We start from the raw sequence: 23166 nt of genomic DNA on the forward strand, positions 1-23166 counted from the left end.
TATATATGTACATCTGATGACAAACAGACAAGCATGCATTATCAAAGCTATGTAAGCCTGTAGGTTTGTTATAAATCACTATAAAAAATCATAAAAAGAAATGTTTCCTATATAGTATTCCTTTAAGGCTAAGCTATAAAAGGGAATGGAAAAAAAAAACAAAAAAAAAAAACCTCTCACAGCTCATTACAGAATCTCTATTTCTTTTCCATTCCACAGGATTCAAGGGATTATGATTGAACATTGAGGAAATTTTGCAGTGTTGTTGACATGAATAACATAAAATACTATTCAACATAGTTTTAGATGCTAAAAATAAAATAAAAAGGCTGTTACTAACACAAAAACTAGGCCAGAACAGACTGCACAATATCCTCTAGTAACTGCATCCTGCAATAATTTTAAAAGAAATCCTAATGTAGCTAGAAGCTGGTACGCTCTCCTTTAAATAATTAACTCCTCAAGGACCCAGGCATTGATATTCTTATACATTACTAGAGGCCCGGTGCATGAAATTCGTGCATGGGTAGGGTCCCTAGGCCTGGCCAGCAATCAGGGCCAATCGGGGCCTTCCAGCTGTTGTCTGGGGCCTTCCTTTCCCAGCTGCTGGCTGGGGCCTTCCTTCGTTCTGCGCCGCCCCCTGGTGGTCAGCACAAGTCATAGCAATCAATTGAACTCCCGGTCTCCTAGTCAAACTCCCAAGGGGACACTGCACATATTAGCCTTTTATATATATAGATAAGTAAGACACTATCTCATGAGCAAGTGTTTTCAAGTTTAAATGCAGTATTCAAACAGAATGATTTTTCATCACCCCAGTCTGCTGGGTTTTGAAATGCTTTAAAATTCTTAACTGAGCACACAATTCCTCTCATAAGCAACCGTTAAGTTGTGCTCACAAACAAGACAGAAAAAGATATTTTATCTTTATGCTATGTGGAAAATCGCAAAAACAACAACAGAAATCTGCTATTGATAGTATTCACAAACAAACAAGCAAAATATACTGTTGGCCACAAATTTAATTATTAGCTATGGTCTTTTGCCCCCTAAGGCAAACAGATGCTATTTTTTTCCTTTTAAAAGATAAAACATTAAACTTTTCATCTTTCATCTATAAGCACATTCTATATTTCTAAGGTGGTTGTCATTTTTTCCTGAAACCCAGAGGTTTTCATATGTTTTCAGGACACAAGAATCAGCTAGCTGACCAGAGGGGCACCCTCTCAAAGAACTTCTATCTCCACACTGCAGAACAGGCCTGCATTCCAAAAACCAGTTCCTACTCTTCTCACCAGCATGCTGACTACAGGGAAATCCCAAACTAAGCTCTGGAATGGAGCTGCGGAAAACCTCACAAAACTCGCAGAGTGATGGAATTGAAACTTAATAAAACCACATTTGTTTATGAAATATAAATATCTGCACACAAATTTTATACAGAAATCATAGTTTTGGCTTTAACTACATGATAAGGAATAATAAACAGCCCTCTCAGTTCTAATACATGTCAGTTGCTCAGCTATTTATAAAGCATGGCCCCTTAAATGCCTTCCTTTGGAAATAGAAGTTTAACGGAATAGTATTGTAGCATATGAGGAAGAATCATCTAATCTTCATTTGCTCTAACCAAATAGCCTGTAGTTTCTTATATGCAAAATCCGACTGTATTTCTATTTCTAGAGTTTATTTAGTGGTAAAGTAAATAAATTCATCTGTGACATTCTTCTTTTTTTAACTCAACTGGTTATGGCCAATGCCTCTCCAACTAGAGCCTAAGTCCTCTGACACTAGGGATTGGTTTATTTAAAATTTGTACATTGTTTTTAAATCTTGTGGAGGTTTTTCTTACTTGTGGTACTAACTACAGTTTATTTTTAAAATCTAAGCAAGTTCTTTAAATTACGAAGACCATCGTGAATATATAAGTGGTATGTGTTTATATCAGGCATGTCAAACTCGCGGCCCACAGGCTGCACGTGGCCCACAATGAATATTTTTGTGGACCAGCCAATATAACGGTATGTAAGAAACATTTTAATAAAAATTTCGTAACTTAATTTTTACAATGTCCTATTATACATAATTATTAATAACGAACTACAACATTCGCTAATGACTGATTACTATAATCATGTTGTGTCCATGACCCTTACGAGTCTTTAGCACAGGTGCACCATTTCTCTCCACTAACACTAGCAGTGATCATTTTAGCAGCCAATTGCCACGTCATTAGTCTTGGACTGACTTGTTTGGTGTGCACAACAGGAAATATTTCGCTTTCGGAGAACAAGAAAAATAGGTTTATTTGCATTACGCTTATTAATTTGTGCAGTTATTCAGTGTCTGGTAAGTTAATGTTCAAGAAAAAATATTAATTTCTATTAAAATGTTCTATTATTTTATGTTAACGATTACTCATTTATTTCAGCCCTTTGTATTCAGCATGTTTCTATCAAAATAAACCTACGTTTCTATAAAAATTGAAGCTTTTGGGTTTTTTGCGCCCACATAAATTTAAACCTTGCTTATTTGGCTCGTGTTAGCCTTTGAGTTTGACATGCTTGGCTTACATTATGGGCCTTCCAAGCCACTAAGGTATTGATAAAATATGCGAATGTTGGGAATTTATCCAAGGTATAACACTTGAGTATTTTCATCAAAAATTCAAATAAAATGATAAGATCCTTACAAAATTATAATCGAGGTTTTAAAATATAATGAAAATAATAAATGCAACTAATAATGCCCTTACTATATGCTGGGCATTGCTCAAAGCAAATCATAACGGACAAATTCAGCCATCAATTGAGTTAGGAATCAGCTGCCACATGAGTGAGTGAACCCAGACACTTAATTAGACCTCCTAGAGTCCTAATGTAGGGTCTCCTACCACTTTCCTATCACTTAGGGAAAATTCCCCACCAGCCATGCTAAATTGCAACAAGGAGCTGATTGAAGAATTCACCTGATAGCTGAGGAGCAGGTGTTCTGTCAGGGACTGCCTTGGCAGACAGCATGCTACAGCATTTCAAAGCAGTTCTTAACTGTGGCTGCACAGATGCTTGAGCCTGGCACCACACTCATAAATGAGAATCTTCAAAGGTGGCATCTGTGCATATGCATTATTTTAAACTTTTCTAGTAGACTTTTTTTTTTCTTAGAGTACTTTTAGGTTCACAGAAAAATTGAACAGAAGGTACATAGATTTCCCCATATATATTCTAAACCCCTACGCACATAACCTCCTCTATTATCAACATCCCCAACAGAGAGGTACATTTATTACAACTGGTGAACCTGCATTGATACAGCATAATTACCCAAATTCATAGTTTATATTAGGGCTCACTCTGAGTGCTGTACATTCTGTGGGTTTGGACAAATGTGTAATGATATTATACATCCACCATTATAGTACCATACAAAGTAGTTTCACTGTCCTAAAAATTCTCTGTGCTCCTATATTTTTTAAAAAGTTAACTAAGGATTCTGACCATGAGGCAAGGCTGACACCAAGGCAAGCAAACAGATCGCTTCTCTCAGAGCTTAAGACTACCTGCCCTCACACTCCAAGTCCATCACCTTTTGGTTTTCAATCTGGCTAGGCAACATCCCTTTCATCCCTTGCAGGTCCCAATGGATAATACACCAACTGCTCAAATTTTCACTCAAAATCCTTTTTTAAAATGACTGGTTCATACAGCCTGGTAATATAATTTATCTGGCAATCTTTAATAACAACTACATTTGAGACTAACTTTGAAAAAGAAATAACCAGGTAGAAAAACACAGGCCAGCCATTTGACAGAAGATCTTATCACACATGAGGCTCAATGAAACTATTCTTACCTCTACCATACTGGCCAGGAGTATTTAAAGTATTTCTAACAACTGACCAAAGTAGAAGTCAAGTTTTAATGCAGAATAATCTGAATTACTTCAATATTTATTTTATAATAATTGTAAAACAGAGACAAACAGGATCTGATACACAGAGAGGTCTTGAGAAGTTTTTTAGAAACTAATTTCCTTATACCTCATAACCTCAATTTCTGATTTTTGAATTCAATGGCAAGCAACTTCTGGGCAATCTGAGAATAAAATATATTTCATTTTGAGGTATCTCAGTTTTTAAACATTGATCTGAAGCAACAATGTTTTTATTGAGCTGGACATATTTCCTAAGTAAAAGTTTTGCATTCCTGGTAGATGACTGACAAACTAAAGTAAAACAAAAGAGAAAGTGACCAGGCCTGGGTTCACTATAAAGCACATACCATAAGCGGGGTGGGGAGGGGTGGGATAGGGTGAAGGTGAATCTTTTAAGCCTTTGCTTGTCCTAAAATATATACCATCAATTAATTTACGTATATGCGGAGAAAAACTGTCAAATATGAGAGAAACATGGGGATTCAGAAGCAGAAAAGTTAGGAAGTGTGTGGGTGAGCATGGCCCCAAAGTATGCCTCCCCAAAAGGCTACCTAACCAGCAATGTATCCACCCAATCCACAGATGCCACAAATCCAGGCCCATCCCCCTCACAACAATGCCTTAATTTTTTCACTTTCCTTAGCTTCACTAGTGAAATTCTACTACTTATGATTCTAGAGAGAACAGGTTTCTTTTGAAATGCAAATCTCTATTAGAAGGCAGCACAGTTCACATTCAAGTCATTCACACAAATTGCTGGTCCTCTCATTACTTAGCTGAGAGATCTGCTACCTTAAAAAAAAAATTTTTTTTTTTTTATTTATCTCAGAGGGGAAGGAAGAGGGAGAGAAAGAGATAGAAACATCAATGATGAGAGAGAATCACTGATTGGCTGCCTCCTGCACTCCCACACTGGGGATGGAGCCCACAACCTGTGCATGTGCCCTGACCAGGAATCAAACTGTGACCTCCTGGTTCATAGGTCCACGCTCAACCATGGAGCCACACCGGCCGGGCAGATCTGCTACCTTTGAGGAATTAGCAATTTTGATTTTAGAGGCAGACAAGGTAGGCAGGAAGCATAGAACTTTTTTAATATAATACTACAAAAGGGTAATAGAATATAATTGTAGAGTTGAAACAAGAAAGTCTAAGGAGGAAAAGCTACAAGAATTAGAAAAATAACATGAAAAGAAGAGATTTAAAATTTTGGACCTGAGTTAGGAAACTGGGCACCCAGAACCCAATTTAAAAAAAAAATGTATAGACTTCCTCCTATATTACTTCTGCCAAAAATGCAAAATGACATGTGACATTTGAAATTCAGAATCTTTTCCAACCGAAATAATGTTTTTACATGGCAAAGAGTTTCAGCCCAATCATTCTCCTTTCCAACTTCAACTCCCATCCCAAGCCGATTAGGTCAATAATATTCACAACTTAAGTTACAATAAGATTTCCAACAGAATTTAAAATGTTTGATGTAAAATCAACACATGTGAGGCATGAAATGATCTGACTATAGGAGGGCCAGGGATGAATGTGTAAAATTTTAGGGGAAAAAAGGATGTGTGTTTGTGTCGAAATCTAGGGAACCAACTAGGCTTCTTGGAGGAGGAGGGGGAGTGGGAATAGAAGAAGGGCACCTGGCCTGAGAGAACAGTCATTCTTGACCTTGCCAGATATACTTACTCTCCACAATTACAGTGTGTAGAAGACACTAGTTATTATGTTAATGTAATCCTCCTTCGTCTAAATTTCATGTTCACAAAGATGTCTTAAAATTATCACCTGAATCATTTGATGACTTCCTTATTATAAAGAATTAGTTGACTAATCAATTCTTCCTGACATATAAATTCATTTCCTAGAATTCTAATATGTCCATGTTCATAGGACTAGTCAGCAATGGTCACTTTTCCTGTTGGACTTACTTGGGCACAGTGAATAAAGAATTAATGTAGCCCTAGTCGATTTTGCTCAGTGGTTAGAGTGTTGGCTCAAGGACTGAAGGGTCCCGGGTTCAATTCCAGTCAAGGGCACATACTTTGGTTGCAGGCTTGATCCTGACCTCAGGCCAAGCATGTGCAGGAAGCAACCAATCAATGTGTGTCTCTCACATCAATGTCTATCTCTCACTCTTCCTTCTACTCTCTCTAAAAATCAATGGATATCCTTGGGTGAGGATTAACAAAAACAAAAACACAAAAAAAGAATTAATGTGTGCCTTACAGCTGAGGACTAGACCCTACACAATGAAACTCCCTCAAGTCCTATCTTATTGAAGCCCAACCCCTACCTCGGACATGCTATTGGCCTCCATCAATATTGTGAGTTTATTCTGCAAACTTTAAATACAGTGGGGCCTTGAGTTACGAGCGTCCCGACTAACGAGTTTTTTGAGATACCAGCTGTCTCTCGGCTGATTTTTTGCATTGAGTTGATAGAGTAATTTGAGTTAACGAGCTCCTTAACAAGCTCAGAACGAATTAAACTCGTAAGTCAAGGCCCCACTGTATTATCATTATCAAGTTTCTTTAGAAATCCAGACTTCAAAACATTAAAACATTCAAATGAAGTACATTTTAAATTTGAGAAGTACAGTACCAATGTAGTGCTTTTCAGTTTTAACACCCCACCCTCATTCCATCAATTACTGTGATGTCAAATGATGTACTATAAAGAAGGAACATGCTACAAATTTCTGTAACACTTTACAGAAATATTAGCATTTGCTTCATCCCTGAATCACCACATCCAGAACAGATTCTTACTGTAGGGAAATGAGACTGAAATCCAGCCATGAACACAAGAACGCAGCTTCCCCGTGTGCGACATGGGCTCTGCCCTCGGGTCACTGGAGACTAACCTATTCCTCAACAGTATCACCAATGCTTGATCCAGAAATGTTTCATGAACAAAGCCACACACTTTATGTAGAAGATAATGACCCAAACCAAGTGAATAAAAATTAAATTATACCTATTATATGCCCCCCCAAAATGCATTTTAAGTGAAATAGCATTTCCATCCTTTCATCTCCTATGACTCACCTTCATTCTGCCCAATTAAATATACATGTAAAATAAAAGTTCATCTAGACACCTCACAGCCACAGCGGCTGCCTCAGCCCTCGCAGCCCCAGCTTCGTCCAGAAGGTCGTTCAGCTGTCCAGTCTAATTAGCATATTACGCTTTTATTATTATAGATATCCAGAAAGCTTTATGGTAACTTTGATATGTGCTGTATTGTACTGGCCCACTTTACTTTCAAGTTCATTGTTCAAATTCTCCTAAGTAGAAAGTGGACTTCCCATTAAAAATGGTAGATTGAACATATATATTTAGCTCTGCTCCCTAAGGAAGCTATTCTAAAATAATGTAGCACGTGTGCAAATGCACAGATTCATTTTTTTCTCTTAACACAAGGGAAAGGAGAAAGAGAATATAATCAGCGACAACAAAATTTGGAAAGCAGGCTGAAAAGAACAGGAGAATCTATGCATTTATATTTTATTTTTCTTTGCAACCTTGACTATAGATGGAAGCCCACCTCCCTCTAATGCTTAGAAGAGCTTAATTCATTTGAACCCCAACAACATACTAGCTTTTCAAGATAAAATATTTCCTAATTAAATCGAAGCCAAGAAAAGTTGGAGTAAAAAATGGCGACACTAGCCCAGCCAGTGTGGCTCAGTGGTTGAGTGTCGACCTATGAACCAAGAGGTCATAGTTCGATTCCCAGTCAGGGCATATGCCTGGGTTGCATATGACTCAATCCCCATTGTGGGGCATGCAGGAGTCAGCCAATCAATGATTCTCTCATCAGTGACATTTCTCTCTCTCTCTCTCTCGCCTCTCTTTACTTCCTGAAATCAAAAAAAAATATATTTTTAAATTACCATTTCTATTAAAACTTATTTCAAAAACATAAGCAGAAAACTTCTGTAGGCTAGCACATTCTCTGTAAGCTATTTGCCCAGAATGAATTTTGACATTTGATTCATACAATTCAACACAGGCTTTCTGTGCTATAGAAAAATAGCTTAGTGGACCATTCCTATTTGATTCTCTTTAAATTGTTGCTGACAGAAATATGGAAAGAGATCAATGAATATAAAAATATTATGATAAGACTCAGATTAAATTTCCTCTCTATGTGAGTAACGAGATGATGCACAAAATCAGACACAACTTCAAAGCAGGTGAAGGCATATTTTGCAAATAAAGCGCACAGTTATGAGATGCAGTTCATTTCATTGGTAGAATGCAGCTTTTGTCTTGAGGTTGAGTTTTTAAAAATTAAGCAATATTCCTAATCATAACTTTTCTATCAGAGTTAATGTTTAACTCTGTTGCAGGACATAATTAAATAAAAATAGCTATCAGACAGATCATTTACCAATACTTTAGTCATTTTGCCATCTTGATGAATTTTTGACTAATCCAGTGCTTTTTATAAATCATATTTTATTACATTATATTACATTCAATCCCTTTAAGATCCAAATGTTATCATATTATATTACAGTGCTCTAAATACGAATGATAATTCTGTCTATGTTTCTGAATATACATCCTACTGTGGAAGGAATGGATGAAAAGAATGGCCCCAGCACCAGTTTTTGTAAAAGAAATTAAAACAACACTCACAGGAAGCAGCAAGACTCTCAAGCCCCTGTCCTCCACAAGAACAAAGATACTGGAAACTCTTTTATGAGTAAACCTGGTAGAGGTCGGTACTAGAGTCTAAAAGAACAACCTTGGTGGGTGAAAGCAAACATAAACAATCAAGTAAATAAACAAAACACAGTTGAAAGCAATAATATAAAATTGAATATCTAAGGCCAGTACTCTACACTCAGAAGGCAAGAAGACCTTGACACATTCTACCTTCTGATAAATTATCATCAGAACACTGAGGAAGAGAGCCTACATTCTGACAGCCTTATTCATAGTACCAAAAAAAAAAAAAAAAAATGGTACTGACATTCCTGTGTGGGCAGAAACAATGCCCTCAATTCTCAGACAAAATCAACACGTGGGAACAACTTTCAAATGCCAGAGGAAAATGTGAGCAACTCTAACGCAGAGTGCACTTTCACTCATGCTTCCAAAGTCTTGCAAGAACTTTACATTTATTTTCAGGCTTTAAAATATATATATACAGTACAACTACATATATATATATGTAGTACAACTAGCTCAATGCTAAAAAGAGAGGAAGCAAGTATTTCCATTCTTACTTTGCAATCTCAGAACGGAAGAAAAAAGAAGAAGTGACTTCCCCAAGACATCCAAAGAGACCAAAGCAAAGTAAAGATAGATGTCCTGACATTAGATCTATGGCCTCAACAAAATCTTACTATATTTTTCCTTAGAGGAAAAAAGCCCCACTGTTTTAACTCACTATGTCTGTAAATGACTAGCAATATCACAAGGGTTCTATAGCTGAGTCTCTGAAGCAAACATGCAGAATCCAGGAGACTTCTTAAAAGCCTTTACAATTAAAATCTGGTACCAAAGGTAATTGTCACATACCGTTAAATATCTACATCAGATAAAAATAGACATATCAAAGAAAAGAAACTATCAAGTTTCTTCATTAAAAAATAGGATAATCTTCAAAGGCTTTTTCCAAAAAAATTTTGAGATCTCAGCTTAATCGATGATAAATTAACATAAAATATAAAGTGTAATTTTCACTAACTACAATGAAAAAATACTTCACACAAAAATTTGGAACAGATGCACAAAGACAAACTAGGCTTTACATCAAAATTAATGCATGGTCAAGCAAAAAGCCTGTTGCTAATGTAAGCCAAAAATAACATTAAAGTGAAGCCATTTCTGTATTTTTTTTAACTTAACTATAGTCATTCTCTAAAATGCACTGTTATCCAATATTTATGCTCAAAAACACTTTGTGTGAAGCATTTTTATTTACTTAATATTTGTTTAAAATATCTTTTTATTGATTTCAGAGAAAGGAAGGGAGAGGGAGAGAGAGATACAAAAACATCAATGATGAGAGAGAATCATTGATCAGCTGCCTCCTGCATGCCCCCTGCTAAAGATTGAGCCCCCAACCCAGGCATGTGCCATGACCGGGAATCGTACCATGACCTCCTGGTTCATGGGTCAATGTTCAGCCACTGAGCCACACTGATGAGGCTACCCACTTAATATTAATATATACTCTCCTCCAAAGAACGAAAACTTTAAATAATTAATATTTAAAAATGGTGCTGCCTTGGCTCCCTGAGAAGTCCCTTTCATTTAATTTCTGAGATTTGAGAAAGAATAGGCTCAGATGGCCCGCAGGAGAAAGAATTTATAAAAAGCCACTAAAAGTAGAGAGTGGAGGAATGAAGAAGAGATATAAATGGACATATGGAGATTTATTTATCTATCCATGTACCTATTTTAAGGAAGCAATCTGAGAAGCAGAGATAATGTTAGGATACCAAACAAAAATAAATCTCCAAGAATTATGTTTCTTAATTTAGAAAAAAATATTAAATTAATACAGTAATATTTATATCATATGGCTTAAAAGAGATCGTTTTGTTAATCAAAGGTACTGACAGGTAACAATAGGAAACCACCTAACTTTCCCAATGCTCTAATCACACTGATAAAATCGTATCTATAAAGACCACTGACACACAACTTAACCAGTGCAATGAATAAAAATGTCCCTCTTAAATTACTGTAGCCACATAACGATCTACCACGTTCTAAAAACTAAACAGCATTCTTGTCCCTGGTCTTGTATAGCAATGTCTTTACAACTTCTGGTCCATTTCTCCCAGCTCCCTTTTGCTCTATGGATCAGCTTTCATAATCTCGCCCGGGGAACTGGAGGCTTTCTGGAACCTCATCCTACTCTTTAAGGTCCCTACCAATCAGGCCATTTCAATTCCTCGAGACTTCCTGCACAGGCCATGCTTTCCTCTACTGTTGTAGGTGGCCCGAAATGATGAAGACAATCAGGCCCTCTTCAGAGACATGCTATAATCTACAGGTCTAATTGAAAATTAGACACATGAACATACAAAAAGAATAATAAACAGTAACTATAGGCATCCAAAAGCCATGATAGTCATAACTTTTAATGACAGTAAACAGATATAAACAAATTTAATCTCTCAAAGCAAATAAGGTAAAAGTATCTATTTCCCACATTGTATTCATCTTCCTTGAGTGCTTGCAAGTTCATTAATAGCTACAGTTTCCCACAACACACTTCCCCAAATAGTCCTCAGACGCCAGTTTCCGGTACAGAGTTAGAGAACCACAGATAAGCAGCATCAGCATATCACCCAATCTGTCTAAGGTCAGCACTGGAACTGGGAAACATGAGAGCGCTCAAACCACGTGACGGCTGTCTTTGGGGCTCTGCTCCTGAAGAGGAAATAGCAAGTCTGATGAGTATCAGACCCATACTAATGACACTAAACAAGCAATCGGAGAACCTAAATGGGAAGAATTGGTTAAGAGAGAAATTAATCAAAACAGGGAGCACAACTTATAACATCTGTGTTGTTATAACAACTATTATTCCCCAGATGAATTATGGCTGTTGATCAGATATAAAGTCACTGCCTAGAATTCCAGTGAACTGTTGCTACATAAAATTTGTGGATCACATTGCTACAGTCTACTCAAATTCCACTTTGATTTGTCTGGGTAGAAAAAAAGGTTTATTCAACACACTTCAAATTTATCTACTGTCCTCAGAAATTCATTCTCAAATGGTATATTAAGTAAACACTTATTAGCTGAAAAGATAATCTATCTGTAAATTAATACTGTCATTAAAACAAAGACTCCTGTGCTTTCCCAACCAATTCAAGTTATGTTGAATTGAAGGAGTACACTGCTGCTCTTAACGTTGGATACTTTCTCAACTGTGCTTTCACTAACACAATGACTTCATTTCCCATGAATGATAGGATCAAACAGGGACTAGTCACACAGATAAGAAATTGTTTTATTTTGTACCATTCCAAAATGAGATCACACATCAAACAAAGGAGTGTTAAGATGGGGAAAGAAGAAGTTGGGCATAATCCTATCTATTAAAGTGGTAATATGCAAAATGACCATCACTCCAACACACAAGATGGCCACCACAAGATGGCCAGCAGGGGAGGGCAGTTGTGGGCCATCAGGCCAGCAGGGGAGGGCAGTTGAGAGGGACTAGGCCTGAAAGGGAGGGCAGTTGGGGGCGATCAGGCCTGCAGGGGAGTGCAGTTAGGGGTGACCAGGCCTGCAGTGGAGGGCAATTGGAGGCAACCAGGCCTGCAGGGGAGGACAGTTAGGGACGACCAGGCCGGCAGGGGAGGACAGTTGGGGGCAACCAGGCCTTCAGGGGAGGGCAGTAAATTGAAAAAAAATAGAAACAATACTATAATTTGCAACTCATGAAGCCAAGCATCTTTTTATTTTATTTTATTTATTTTAAATATATTATGTAATGATAAAAGGGGGGAGATCCAAGAGTACATACTTGCCTACCTATTGTTATCAGCCTTAACCCATGTGACTTGCTTGGCCAATGAGATCTAAGTGAAAGTGATCTATACCACTTCCAAGCAAAAGATTTAATGTGGTTCTGCTGTGATTTTCTTTTCCCTCTACTGTGAGAGCAGTATGTCTAAGGTAAAGGGTGCAACTTGAATCTTGGTCCAAAAGCAGAGAGGGCACAGAGCAGAGCCAAAGCCAACCCACCAAGGCCATGTAACATGAGCAAGGAATAAGATATTGTTACTATAAGTCCAGAAGATTTGGAGGTTGTTCCTGCAGCATAACCTAGTGAAAATTGACAGTAATAAAATAAATGCAAATTGAAATATTGAGACCATATTTTACACCTATATGATTGGTCAAAATTAATGTCTGATACATGAAGTACTAATGACAATGTGGAAAAAACAGCAGTGTTGCTGACTGGTATTTGAATCGGCACAACCCCTTTGGAGATCAGTTTGGCAATATATGGAAAAACTGAAGAAATAAAACTTATCAACCTAGCAATTCCATTGCTAGGTGCCTACCCTGAAGAAACTCTTGCACAATAAACAAGGAAGCGTGTAAGATAATGTTTACTAAAACATTGATGGTTATACAATATAAAGATATTATGCCTCAGCAGAGAAATGGATAAACTGGTTTGGTGATTCAAAGGAATACTATACATCAGTTAAAAGAATAAAGTAGATTTACACATCATGAAAAGACACAGGGAGAACGAGAGGAGATATGGGAATGGGACTTTAGCAATGTCTTCAATGTTTTATTTCTGGTTAATATGCAACTGTCTCTTCTATTATTTCTATATTTTTATACTTTTAAATATATCATGATTTAAAAAAAAATAGATTTAATCCATAAGTCTTGAGTTTTGGTGATTAGAAAGAACTTCAGAGATGACAGGGGTCTTCTGGATTATCTAAGTAATTCTATATTCAATAGATGAAGTCAATCTCTGGCCTCAGTTTGGCACAGAGAGGTGGAGTAAATGACAGAAGATCACATAACAAGTTATTAAGTTGGTTCCCAAAATCTAGACTCCCTAACTTCTAGGATACGTAGGAAAAAACAAGAGACATGTGGTCACGTATTAGAGTTAAATTTAGAACACCATTCTATTGTTTTCCTTATTATTCCCTAATTCTACTGCTGAGGCATACAACATCATTCTCTCTCTCCTCTTCTTCTCCTTCTCTCTGAGATTTAAGGATTATTAATTCTTTTTGCAACTCCTTTTCTTGAAACAACTGAAATAGAATAATTATGACTAAATGAGTTAAAAACAAAGTTCTAGAAAACTAATACAAAGATAAAAGCAAGAACCATGAGTCATTCATCTTAGTAGTTCAGTGGCCAGGTTCATGACCTCCAGAATCAAACTGCTGGGGCTAGAATCCAGGCCCCACCACTGGCTAGCTATGAAACTTTTGGCAAATTACTTAACCTCTATAAGCCTATATTCTCCCACTGTAACATTGGCAATATCCATAATAATACCTACCTCAGATAGATTCTTATAAATATTATGAGATAATCTATTCAAAGCTCTTCACACAGTTCTTCAATAAACATCAGTTATTAGTATATGTCATGTAAATAAAGTGATTTAGCTATGAAAAGCAAAATCTCATTTGATTAACATAAAATTATAAGGTGCTAGATACTTCTTAAAAATTACATTGATGTCAATAAGCATCAGAGCTAATGAATTACATGCTTTGAAAGCCATGAGTGTTTTTTAATTAAAACTATATAAAGGAGCTAGGTATTAAATCATTATCTGTCTCAGGATAAAAACACTTGGGGTTAAAGTGCTGAAATTTCATGACTCTAAAATGTCAACCTAGTGCTATCATTTCTACAGAGGTAATATTCAAACTATTTAAGGCCCATTCAGAACAGTCACCAGACAATATATAGGGTGTCCCAAAATTCACGCAAGATTTGAATTTTGCGTGAGTATTAACAACAACAAAAAAAAATAAATAAAAGCCTAATTTTACTTGGTTTATTGAATCAGATTCTAATATCTGTTGCCATTTGATTTCAATCCCTTCAATTTGATAAGCATTACCAAGTACCAATTATGGCCCAGGAGCAGGGACAATGAAGACCAATGAAGACCATGGCTTTGCGTATGTGCCAGCAAAGCCATGGAGGCCATTTACCCTATGTGCTATTCCATACATAACCCTATACTGTATACTTTATGAATCAATAAAAAATTTACAATTTTTAATTATAAACCTGTGTTTTCTATCAAAATTACTTCTTGCATGAATTTTGGGACACCCTATACATGACCAGGGCAGACCGGGAAATCAACAGCCCTATGAATCCTTAAGGGTCCGGAATTATTGTTTGTAACAGAAATGATGACCCTCTTCTATATTTTCTTGTTTTTTGTAATGCAAAATTGTGACCATCTAATTCACAAGAACACAAAAATTGTGCCATGCCACAAATGAGGGCAGAATGCACTTCTGCTTGCATTCCACACATCAGGAGAGCTCTCCTGTCAGTGCCCTGACTCACCTCTAGGTCACAGCTGTACTCGGTGCCATCCAGGAGGGTCACTTTACACTGGACACTTTTGGTCTTCTTGGTGGCTTTTTGAACGGCCTTTTCTGCGTTTAGCTCATTGGTCTGCACTTCCTTTGTCTCCCTTTTTGCTGCTTCCTCTGATTTGTCTTCCTGTATTTCCTTTACCTTCTCCTCCTCTCTCTCCTCCTTCCTTACTTCTTCAGCAGGCTGATGATGAAAAAAAAATGAAGTTTATACTAAAGTTGACCAATTTGCAGAAAACAACACATTAAAAGGAAAATCCTAGTAAGAATGGTGATTGTTACAAGTACCGTATAAGATTTAAAAAGACTTCAAATGTTTGCTAGAAAAAAATACTTCTCCACATCCTCCTTCCCCCGATCCACTGCCAATTTTTGCCAATTTGACCATTTGAGCATTAAATGAGTAAAATAAACTACATCCTGACAACTGCAGTTTAAATATTTTAATAATAGAATTTCCAATTATAATCTCACAACATGGCAAAACCTAGGCTTCATTACACAACCAAAATGCATACACATAGAAATCTATTTCTTCCTACTCACTGGACACTTAAATAAATCAAATCAAGGAGGTATAACAGTACATATTATTTAAAAGGAGAGGTGACAGGATTCTCAGAGCATGTTGAACCTTAAGAGAAACAGAAACTTTTTTATGGTGTGCATATATAGTATATTTTTCTCTTTGTTATTTTGGAAATTTTGAAAAGGAATAATAGGAGAAGGCTGTGGTAAACCACTCCAAGACTCATATTCCAGATATAGTAAGTCAAACCAGCATCTTAATGCAAGAGATCCATAAATGATTCAAAGCAAACAAACCCTTTTTGTCATGTGGCTATACCATCAAGCTATCATTCCACACCATCGCTTCTCAAACATACCTGTGTCTCAGGACTGCTCACTGAAGGTTTCTCTTCCTCGATATCAACTTTAATGACCTGTTGTTTTCTCTGAGCTGCTTCCTCAGCATCACCCTTGGCCTGCCTTTCTTCTCCAGGAAGAGATTCCTCTTTATCTAAAACCTGCTCTTCCACAACAGCTTGGGTAGGCTCTTTCTTATCTCCTCCATCTTTGGCCACTACTAAGTTATAGGACTTTTGTTTCTTAAGCCACGGGGGTATGAATCGAGAAATGCCCCTACTCTCAGATGGATCCTTCTGCCTCTTCTGGCGCTGTGTACTACTTTGGCTTTTAGCTGAAGGAGATGATTGGGAATCTTTTTCCTCCTCTAGATCAGATGACTGATTCTGCTGATTTTCTGCTACTTCTTTAGGTTTCTCCTTGGTTGCATCTGCTCCTAACTGGTCAGATTCCTTCTTCACTTCAGATGCGGAAGCAACTTCAGTAGTCATGGTCACAGCTTATGCTATAAACAAAAAAAATCACAAAAAGGTCTTTTACAACCTCTCCTAGTTTAGAGGCAAGAGACAGGATAAAAAAGGATGGGAGGGGGAATGGCAAAAATATGGGGATAAAAAAAACCATAGAGAAAGAAGGTTCATAAGAGAAAAATGGAGACTGCTACTCTAACTTTGAGAATTCTCTAACAGAATCAAAGAACCAAAACAAGCATCACAATGGAATTAATTCTGATTCTGTACAGACAGAACTTAAAATCATCAAGAGCTCGAGTGTAATTAATTTTCTTCAGTTTCATCTAGCTATAAATAATAATTCACCCCAAAATCCAATTTTTAAGTATCCCTTACTCTATAATACAAAGTATTATTGATGTTTGAAAGTACTGAGACACATTTCACTGAAATTTCACACATTATAATTAAATGTTAGGTATTAAAAATACTGTTAAATACTGAGTGCTTAATAGCAAGAAAATTATATCTGTAATGTGCATACTTTTTTGTTCCAATATTAAATCCCATAATTCACCATCACTTTTCCGATGCAAAAGACAGTCTTCTGGGAAAGGTACTCAAACTATAACCAAAACTCCAAAACTCCACCCCACCCAACCGCAAACATAGTTTTGTGTATATGTTTACAAGAAAATATCTACAGACCCCTAATCAGAACCAAATGAAGACATGAAAAAAAAAGCATCTAATAATTAATCCAGTAACAACTAAAGAAAACAAAATTGAAACTAAATCTGAAAGCAGCTGGTTGTCTACACAAGCAAAGAGGGACTTTTAAAGCATAGCAGCACCACTGACAAAAACCAACATGCAGGAATGGCAGAGACAGAATGTTCTCTCCTCTCTCACCGCTGATTAAAATGTCCAAAGGCCTGGCACCTGGGGCAATGGGAAATTTCCCAGCTATCTTCAAGAGATATAAAAATAAAATACACTTTTTAAAGCTTTATTGAAATATCATTCACAGACCATAAAATTCGCCCTATTCAATTATACAATTAATGGTTTTGAGTATATTCATAAGGTTGTACAACCATCACCACTAATTCTATAATATTTTCATCATCCCAAAAAGAAATCCTGTATTCATTCATAGTAACTCTCCATTCTACCCCTTCCACCATCCCTACCAACCACTAATCTACTTTCAGCCTGAATGGATTTGCCTACTGTGTACATTTAAAATAAATGAAATTATACAACACGTGTCATTTTCACTAAGCACATTTTCAAAAATCATTCAGGTTATAGCATGTATGAGCATTATAACTGCTTTTTAAAATATTATTTGCCATCTTGTGCCAAGCATTGATAAGAGTCTAGTATCCAGAATACAGTGGGGCCTTGACTTATGAGTTTCATTCGTTCCGAGACCGAGCTCGTTAAGGAGTTCGTTAAGGAGCTCGTTAACTCAAATTACTCTATCAACTCAATGCAAAAAATCAGCGGAGAGACAGCTGGTATCTCAAAAAACTCGTTAGGACATTCAGAAGTCAAGGCCCCACTGTATATCAAGAACCCAACAATTTAAAAAAATGAGCACACAATAGAGTAAACAGATATTGAATTGCAAAGTTGTATACCTGAAATTTATATAATGTTATCAACCAATGTTACCTCAATAAATGTAATAATAAAAAATAGAATGAACCCCAGAGCTGATCAGTATTGCCCATCTAAGTGGAAGTTACAAGATAAAAAAACAACAACAATGGAAATGGCTAATTGGATTGTAAATACTCAACAATAAGGATGGATGTAATTATATGTAAATAAGTACATTCTTAAAATAGTTTCAAAAAATTAACACAGCTAAAACATAAATACTACCTTCTTTGCTGATAAGATGGTTTCTTGAACAAATTACCACCATCAAGAAAACATGATTATAGCACATCCATTCACCATAATTATCATGCTTGTAACTCTCTGAGTTTCAAAGATGGATAAGCCTTTAAACTCCATCACCCACTAACTCCAGCAGTGGAACGCAACCCCTCCCACTAAAATGAAAGCCCCAGAGGGCTGGGGTCTTTCTTCTTTTTTACTGCTGTGTCCCCAGCATCTAGACTGGCATATAAGAGGCACCTGATAAATATTTACTGTGTGAGTGTTGCAAAATGATCTACTCTAATACCCTCACTTTATCTTATCAACAAGGAAACTGAGGTTCAGAAAGACTAGAAGATTTGCCTGAGATCACAAAGCTAGATGGGCATAGACAAAACCAGAACTATAGTTTTCCAAACTCTAACAATGCTCATTCCAAAAGCTTTAATTATAAATACCTAAAATCCATCATTAGTAAGTTATATAACATAGTAACTAAAGACCTTTCTACTTATCCTTAATCAAAAAGAACATTGCTGTGAACAGCCAGCCCATTAGAGAAGCATGTGGTTTTGACACAATTACCACGCTGGCATACTCCATCTAGATTGATAAAAAGTGTTAATTATTGTAACAGCTCCATGAGAAAAAGCATGCATCATTTAACATGCAACCAAGCAGAAAACCATCATCAATAGAGGATCAGCACTGGTTAGGTAAGGAGGCTTGTTATGTGAAACCATCCTTTTTCTAGTGTTTAAAAAGGAAAGTAAATTCCAAGGTGCTGTCTCTACCACTAACCCAGTGATGGCAAACCTGTGACACGCGTGTCAGAGGTGACACACGAACTCATTTTTTTGGTTGATTTTTCTTTGTTAAATTGCATTTTATTATATAAAATAAATATCAAAAATATAAGTCTTTGTTTTACTATGGTTGCAAATATCAAAAAATTTCTGTATGTGACACGGCACCAGAGTTAAGTTAGGGTTTTTCAAAATGCTGACACACCGAGCTCAAAAGGTTCTCCATCACTGCACTAACCTAACATTCCTACCCTATAACATTATGCTCCTGAAAACACTGGCCCTTTATCAGAGTACCACACCAAGCAAAACGAAGCAGTTACACAACTCTAGACACTCATACAAAGAACTTCAAGCAAGCGGGTTCATGCTAATTATTGGATCCAGATGTTTCCTTAAGACCTTGAGAGAACCACAGCTACTCTGAACCCTCCCTGTTAAAATTCTTGCACAGGGAACAGGGTGGGTGCTGCCGCTAGCTGAGTGGCTCCCATCCTCTGCTGAGATCACGAGCAATAAGAGATCTTTAATTTCTGCCAATAGTGCTCAGCCCATTATTTAGGGACTCAAGATTTACAAAATGGGAAAGAATGCCTTTCTAAACCTCAAAAATGGTGAGAGGATGGAGAGAAGGTTTCCTCTGAACTTTGAGAAAGACATAAACAAAATTGTGCAAGAAATAAGAAACCTAAATAACATTGGCAAAGGTATACACAGTTCCAGTTTGGTCATTTTCATCTATTATTGTGGCAAAGGATATGTGGAGCAACCTAACACCCGCAATCCCTTGCTTATGTTCATCTTCCCAAATGTCCTGTAGTCTAACAGACGGTCTTTTTAATATCCTACTAACTTCCCTTACAGCATTAAATGTAGAAAAACAAATACAGTGAATGAAATATAGGAATGATTCAGCAACCACCTAACTCTACTTGGAACATACTAGTAATAAGAGTGATGCTTTTCAAATACTGTATAGCCAGCATGTAAAAAGAGGAGAGGAGTGACAAGGAGGAGGAGGAAAGGGAGGAAAGAGGAAAAAGAAATAACAAAAACAGACTGACTTAGAGCAGACTGCAAGTAATTCCTCCCTAGTATGTTTGTTTATCTTAAGTGTCAGACGGGCTAGAAAATACTATATCCCCTATTCAAGTAAGTACAAATACATTCCAAAGAGACTATTTATTGGTTTATATTATCTATATGATGAAGATAAACAAGAATTCATTTTTAAATAATCCAATGTTGCCTACCCTAGTTACCTTTATAATAAATTATATCACTTGTTTGTTTTCTTAAAAGAGATAAAGGACATCTATGAGAGAAGAAATATTTCTATAAAGATACAAGCTAAAAAAAAAAAGATACAAGCTAGCATCTGCTTTAAATTAAAACCACACATACAAAAGATATGAAGGGTAGGCCTTTGCTAGTTCAAGTCTAGGCAGGATCAGGTTACATTCAGAGCATGTATATCCTCCATCCTTTCTCCTTTTTAACAGAACCCAAATTTTATTCAGCTTTCCTCTCTTCCACATGTGTGTCGATGGAAGCTGGTCTAGAGAATCATGGTAGTCCCTCTCCCCATGCTAAGAAGACATGCAAAAAGTCTGTTGTGGGTTTCTGGGAAAAGATTCCTCCCTCTGAAAGGGGCCATAGGGAAGAGAAGGCCCTTCTTCCGCCTCGGAGCATTATTTATATGACTGTAAGAAATGCTGCTGCCACCTTGATAATCCTGGGAGGAGAAAGCCTGAGGAAAAAGACACAGAGAAGAGGGCACTGGCAAGAGAATCAGAGGAGAGGACTTGAGCCCTCAGTATGCTGCATGCACATGGCCAGGATGTTTGAACTTCCTGTTACGTGAGACAATATACTCCCCTATGGCTCAAACAACTGAGCCAGGGGTTTCAGTTACTTGTAGTTACTATTGGCCTCTGCATATTATATTCGGAGGCAAGCAGTAGAAAATAAGCCCTAAGAAACTGGTAGTACACTTAGAACCAGCTCAGGTAATTATTACTCCTCACTGTATTTTATGGCCTTCATACCTAAGAGCCGTGGTTGTCAAAATGTCTAATTTTTTCCAGGTGCTTATTTTTTAAAAACCTATTATCTGAGTTAATACTAGTGAGATAAACCATTAATTCTTTATTCTAACAATATATAAGAATGAAACAAAAAAATCTTAGAGTTCATCAAAGTGTAAGATTCCCTGTGTAAGAGAAGGGGGCATGTCTGAAAATCACGGCATAATTTTCAAAAATGTCCAATTCCAGTAGTGCTAACAATCTTATGTGCTAAAGCAAGCCCCTGCTGCTCCCATTCAGAATTAGGTCAAGAAAGAGATCTGTGCCAGGCAAAGTCTCCACAAGTAATGAGGTCATCCCCAAAACACTCTTTCCTGAAGTGAGAGCTCAATCACCAGAGGCTATCCACAAATCATTAGGGATCCCAATATTGGACATCATTATTTTCAATCAAAATGCACATAAACCTTCTCATACTGGGCACTCCAACAGCACACACTAACCAAGGTGACAGAGATATCCCGAACCCTGCAGCTCTTCATCAATCACATACACTGAATTGTGTGGTAAGGAATACTGACAAAGTACTTTTGCTCAAATTCCTTCTCTCAGATGAGGACACAAATTTTGTAATGGCCAGAGCTTTTTGTGTAAAGCTAACTAATCTTTGGATTAAATAACATGAAGGCTTGTAGATCAAGTCTAGGAACCAAACACCAGGATTAGAATTCCAGGTCTGTCTCTCACTAGCCATGTAACCAAAAACAAGTTATTCAGTCTCGTTGAGTTTCAGTTTCCTCATAAGCAAAACAAGGATATAATACATATTCACTGGTGGCTCTAAGAATGAAATCAGATATTATACATAAAGTGCCTGGCACATAATAAATTCATAATAAATGGTGGGCCACCCCGTCATCAAGTAGGGATTCTGGGGGGAAATGAACTATGTCTGTTTTTCACTAAAAATTTTTACAGTAATATTATGCACAACCCACTTAGTAAATAAATAACATAACAACAGTAAATAATGATAGTATCAGCACTGTTCTAGAGACTCTGCATTCCTCGCATCTTCATGACCCTTTGGGGTTGGAACTAAAATTATTCCTATATTATAGGTAAAGAAGGTTAAAAAAGAATTAAAACTTGCACAAAGCCACACAACCAGTAAATGGAAGAGCCAGGATTTGAACTCAGGCTGTCCAGCTCCAGAGAGCTTATACAGTACTACCACCATTCCCAAAAAACTTCAGTATTTTATAACCAGCACCTAGCATAATTCCTGACAGTTCATCATTTGTTAAAAAAATAAATAAACTATTACTACCATTTGTGGCTTCAGAATCATTAATAACCTGTTCTGAGCCCCCATAAATTCCACTGACGTTCAGGATGAGGATAGTAACAGTATCTTAGCCCCTTCTATCAAAAGAAATATTTCCTGAGTAGTTTCATTGCATATGTACCTGACATCAGTGATATAGAGGAAAGAATCTGGCTCTCAGTATAATAGGTGACAGATGTAGCAAGATTAGCATTAATATAAATTCAAACAACTTGTCACTAATACACAAATTTTGGTAACTTATATTCAGAAATTACTACTAGTTTGAAAAGCTGACAGTTTTCTTAAAAACTACCATTGTCATCTCTTCAGGAAGGCACATAATGGTCCTTCATGGGAAACGTTGGTTAAACACTCATGCAACACAAACAGGCATCAAGCTTTTTAAAGAGCACTTAATTCTCATTCTCAATTGTATTTACTCCTCAGCTGAACTCAAGTAAAAAGCCAAATAAAACAGTGCTGGTTATGCATTTCCTTAACATTAAACATTCAAAATAAATTTCATTTTTAAATTGGCTAGGATGACTATTCCCTCAATAGGGGGGAAAAGTGGTGAAAGGACAAGCATAGAGTTAACAGAAAAACAAATACAAGGGATACATAAACATATAAAAAGATGCTCACCACACTCATAGTAAAAGAAATACAAGCTAAAAGTAAAGAGTAGAAAAGTCCAAAAGTTTAATCACGTCAGTATGAGCATGGCTATGGGAAGGAACAAGGCATTCTCATA

At 36.8% G+C, this 23166-nt stretch overlaps 1 protein-coding gene across 17 annotated transcripts in view; it reads right to left on the reverse strand.

Moving 5' to 3' along the window:
• EPB41L2 (erythrocyte membrane protein band 4.1 like 2) overlaps positions 1–23166 on the reverse strand; it is a 192553-nt gene that overhangs the window by 86539 nt on the left and 82848 nt on the right. For all 17 annotated transcript variants that reach the window (XM_070417691.1, XM_070417689.1, XM_070417685.1 and 14 more), the window contains exons 2-3: positions 15925–16409; positions 15006–15221 (exon numbers count right to left, since the gene is read on the reverse strand). In XM_070417691.1, coding sequence (XP_070273792.1) covers positions 15006–15221; positions 15925–16395 — 687 coding nt within the window. In that variant the 5' untranslated portion in view covers positions 16396–16409. The remainder of the gene's footprint in view (positions 1–15005; positions 15222–15924; positions 16410–23166) is intronic.

The sequence above is a fragment of the Myotis yumanensis genome, unplaced genomic scaffold, assembly GCF_028538775.1.
Source record: "Myotis yumanensis isolate MYYU_CA2020_CCGP unplaced genomic scaffold, mMyoYum1.0.hap1 SCAF_6, whole genome shotgun sequence".
Classification (NCBI taxonomy): Eukaryota; Metazoa; Chordata; class Mammalia; order Chiroptera; family Vespertilionidae; genus Myotis; species Myotis yumanensis.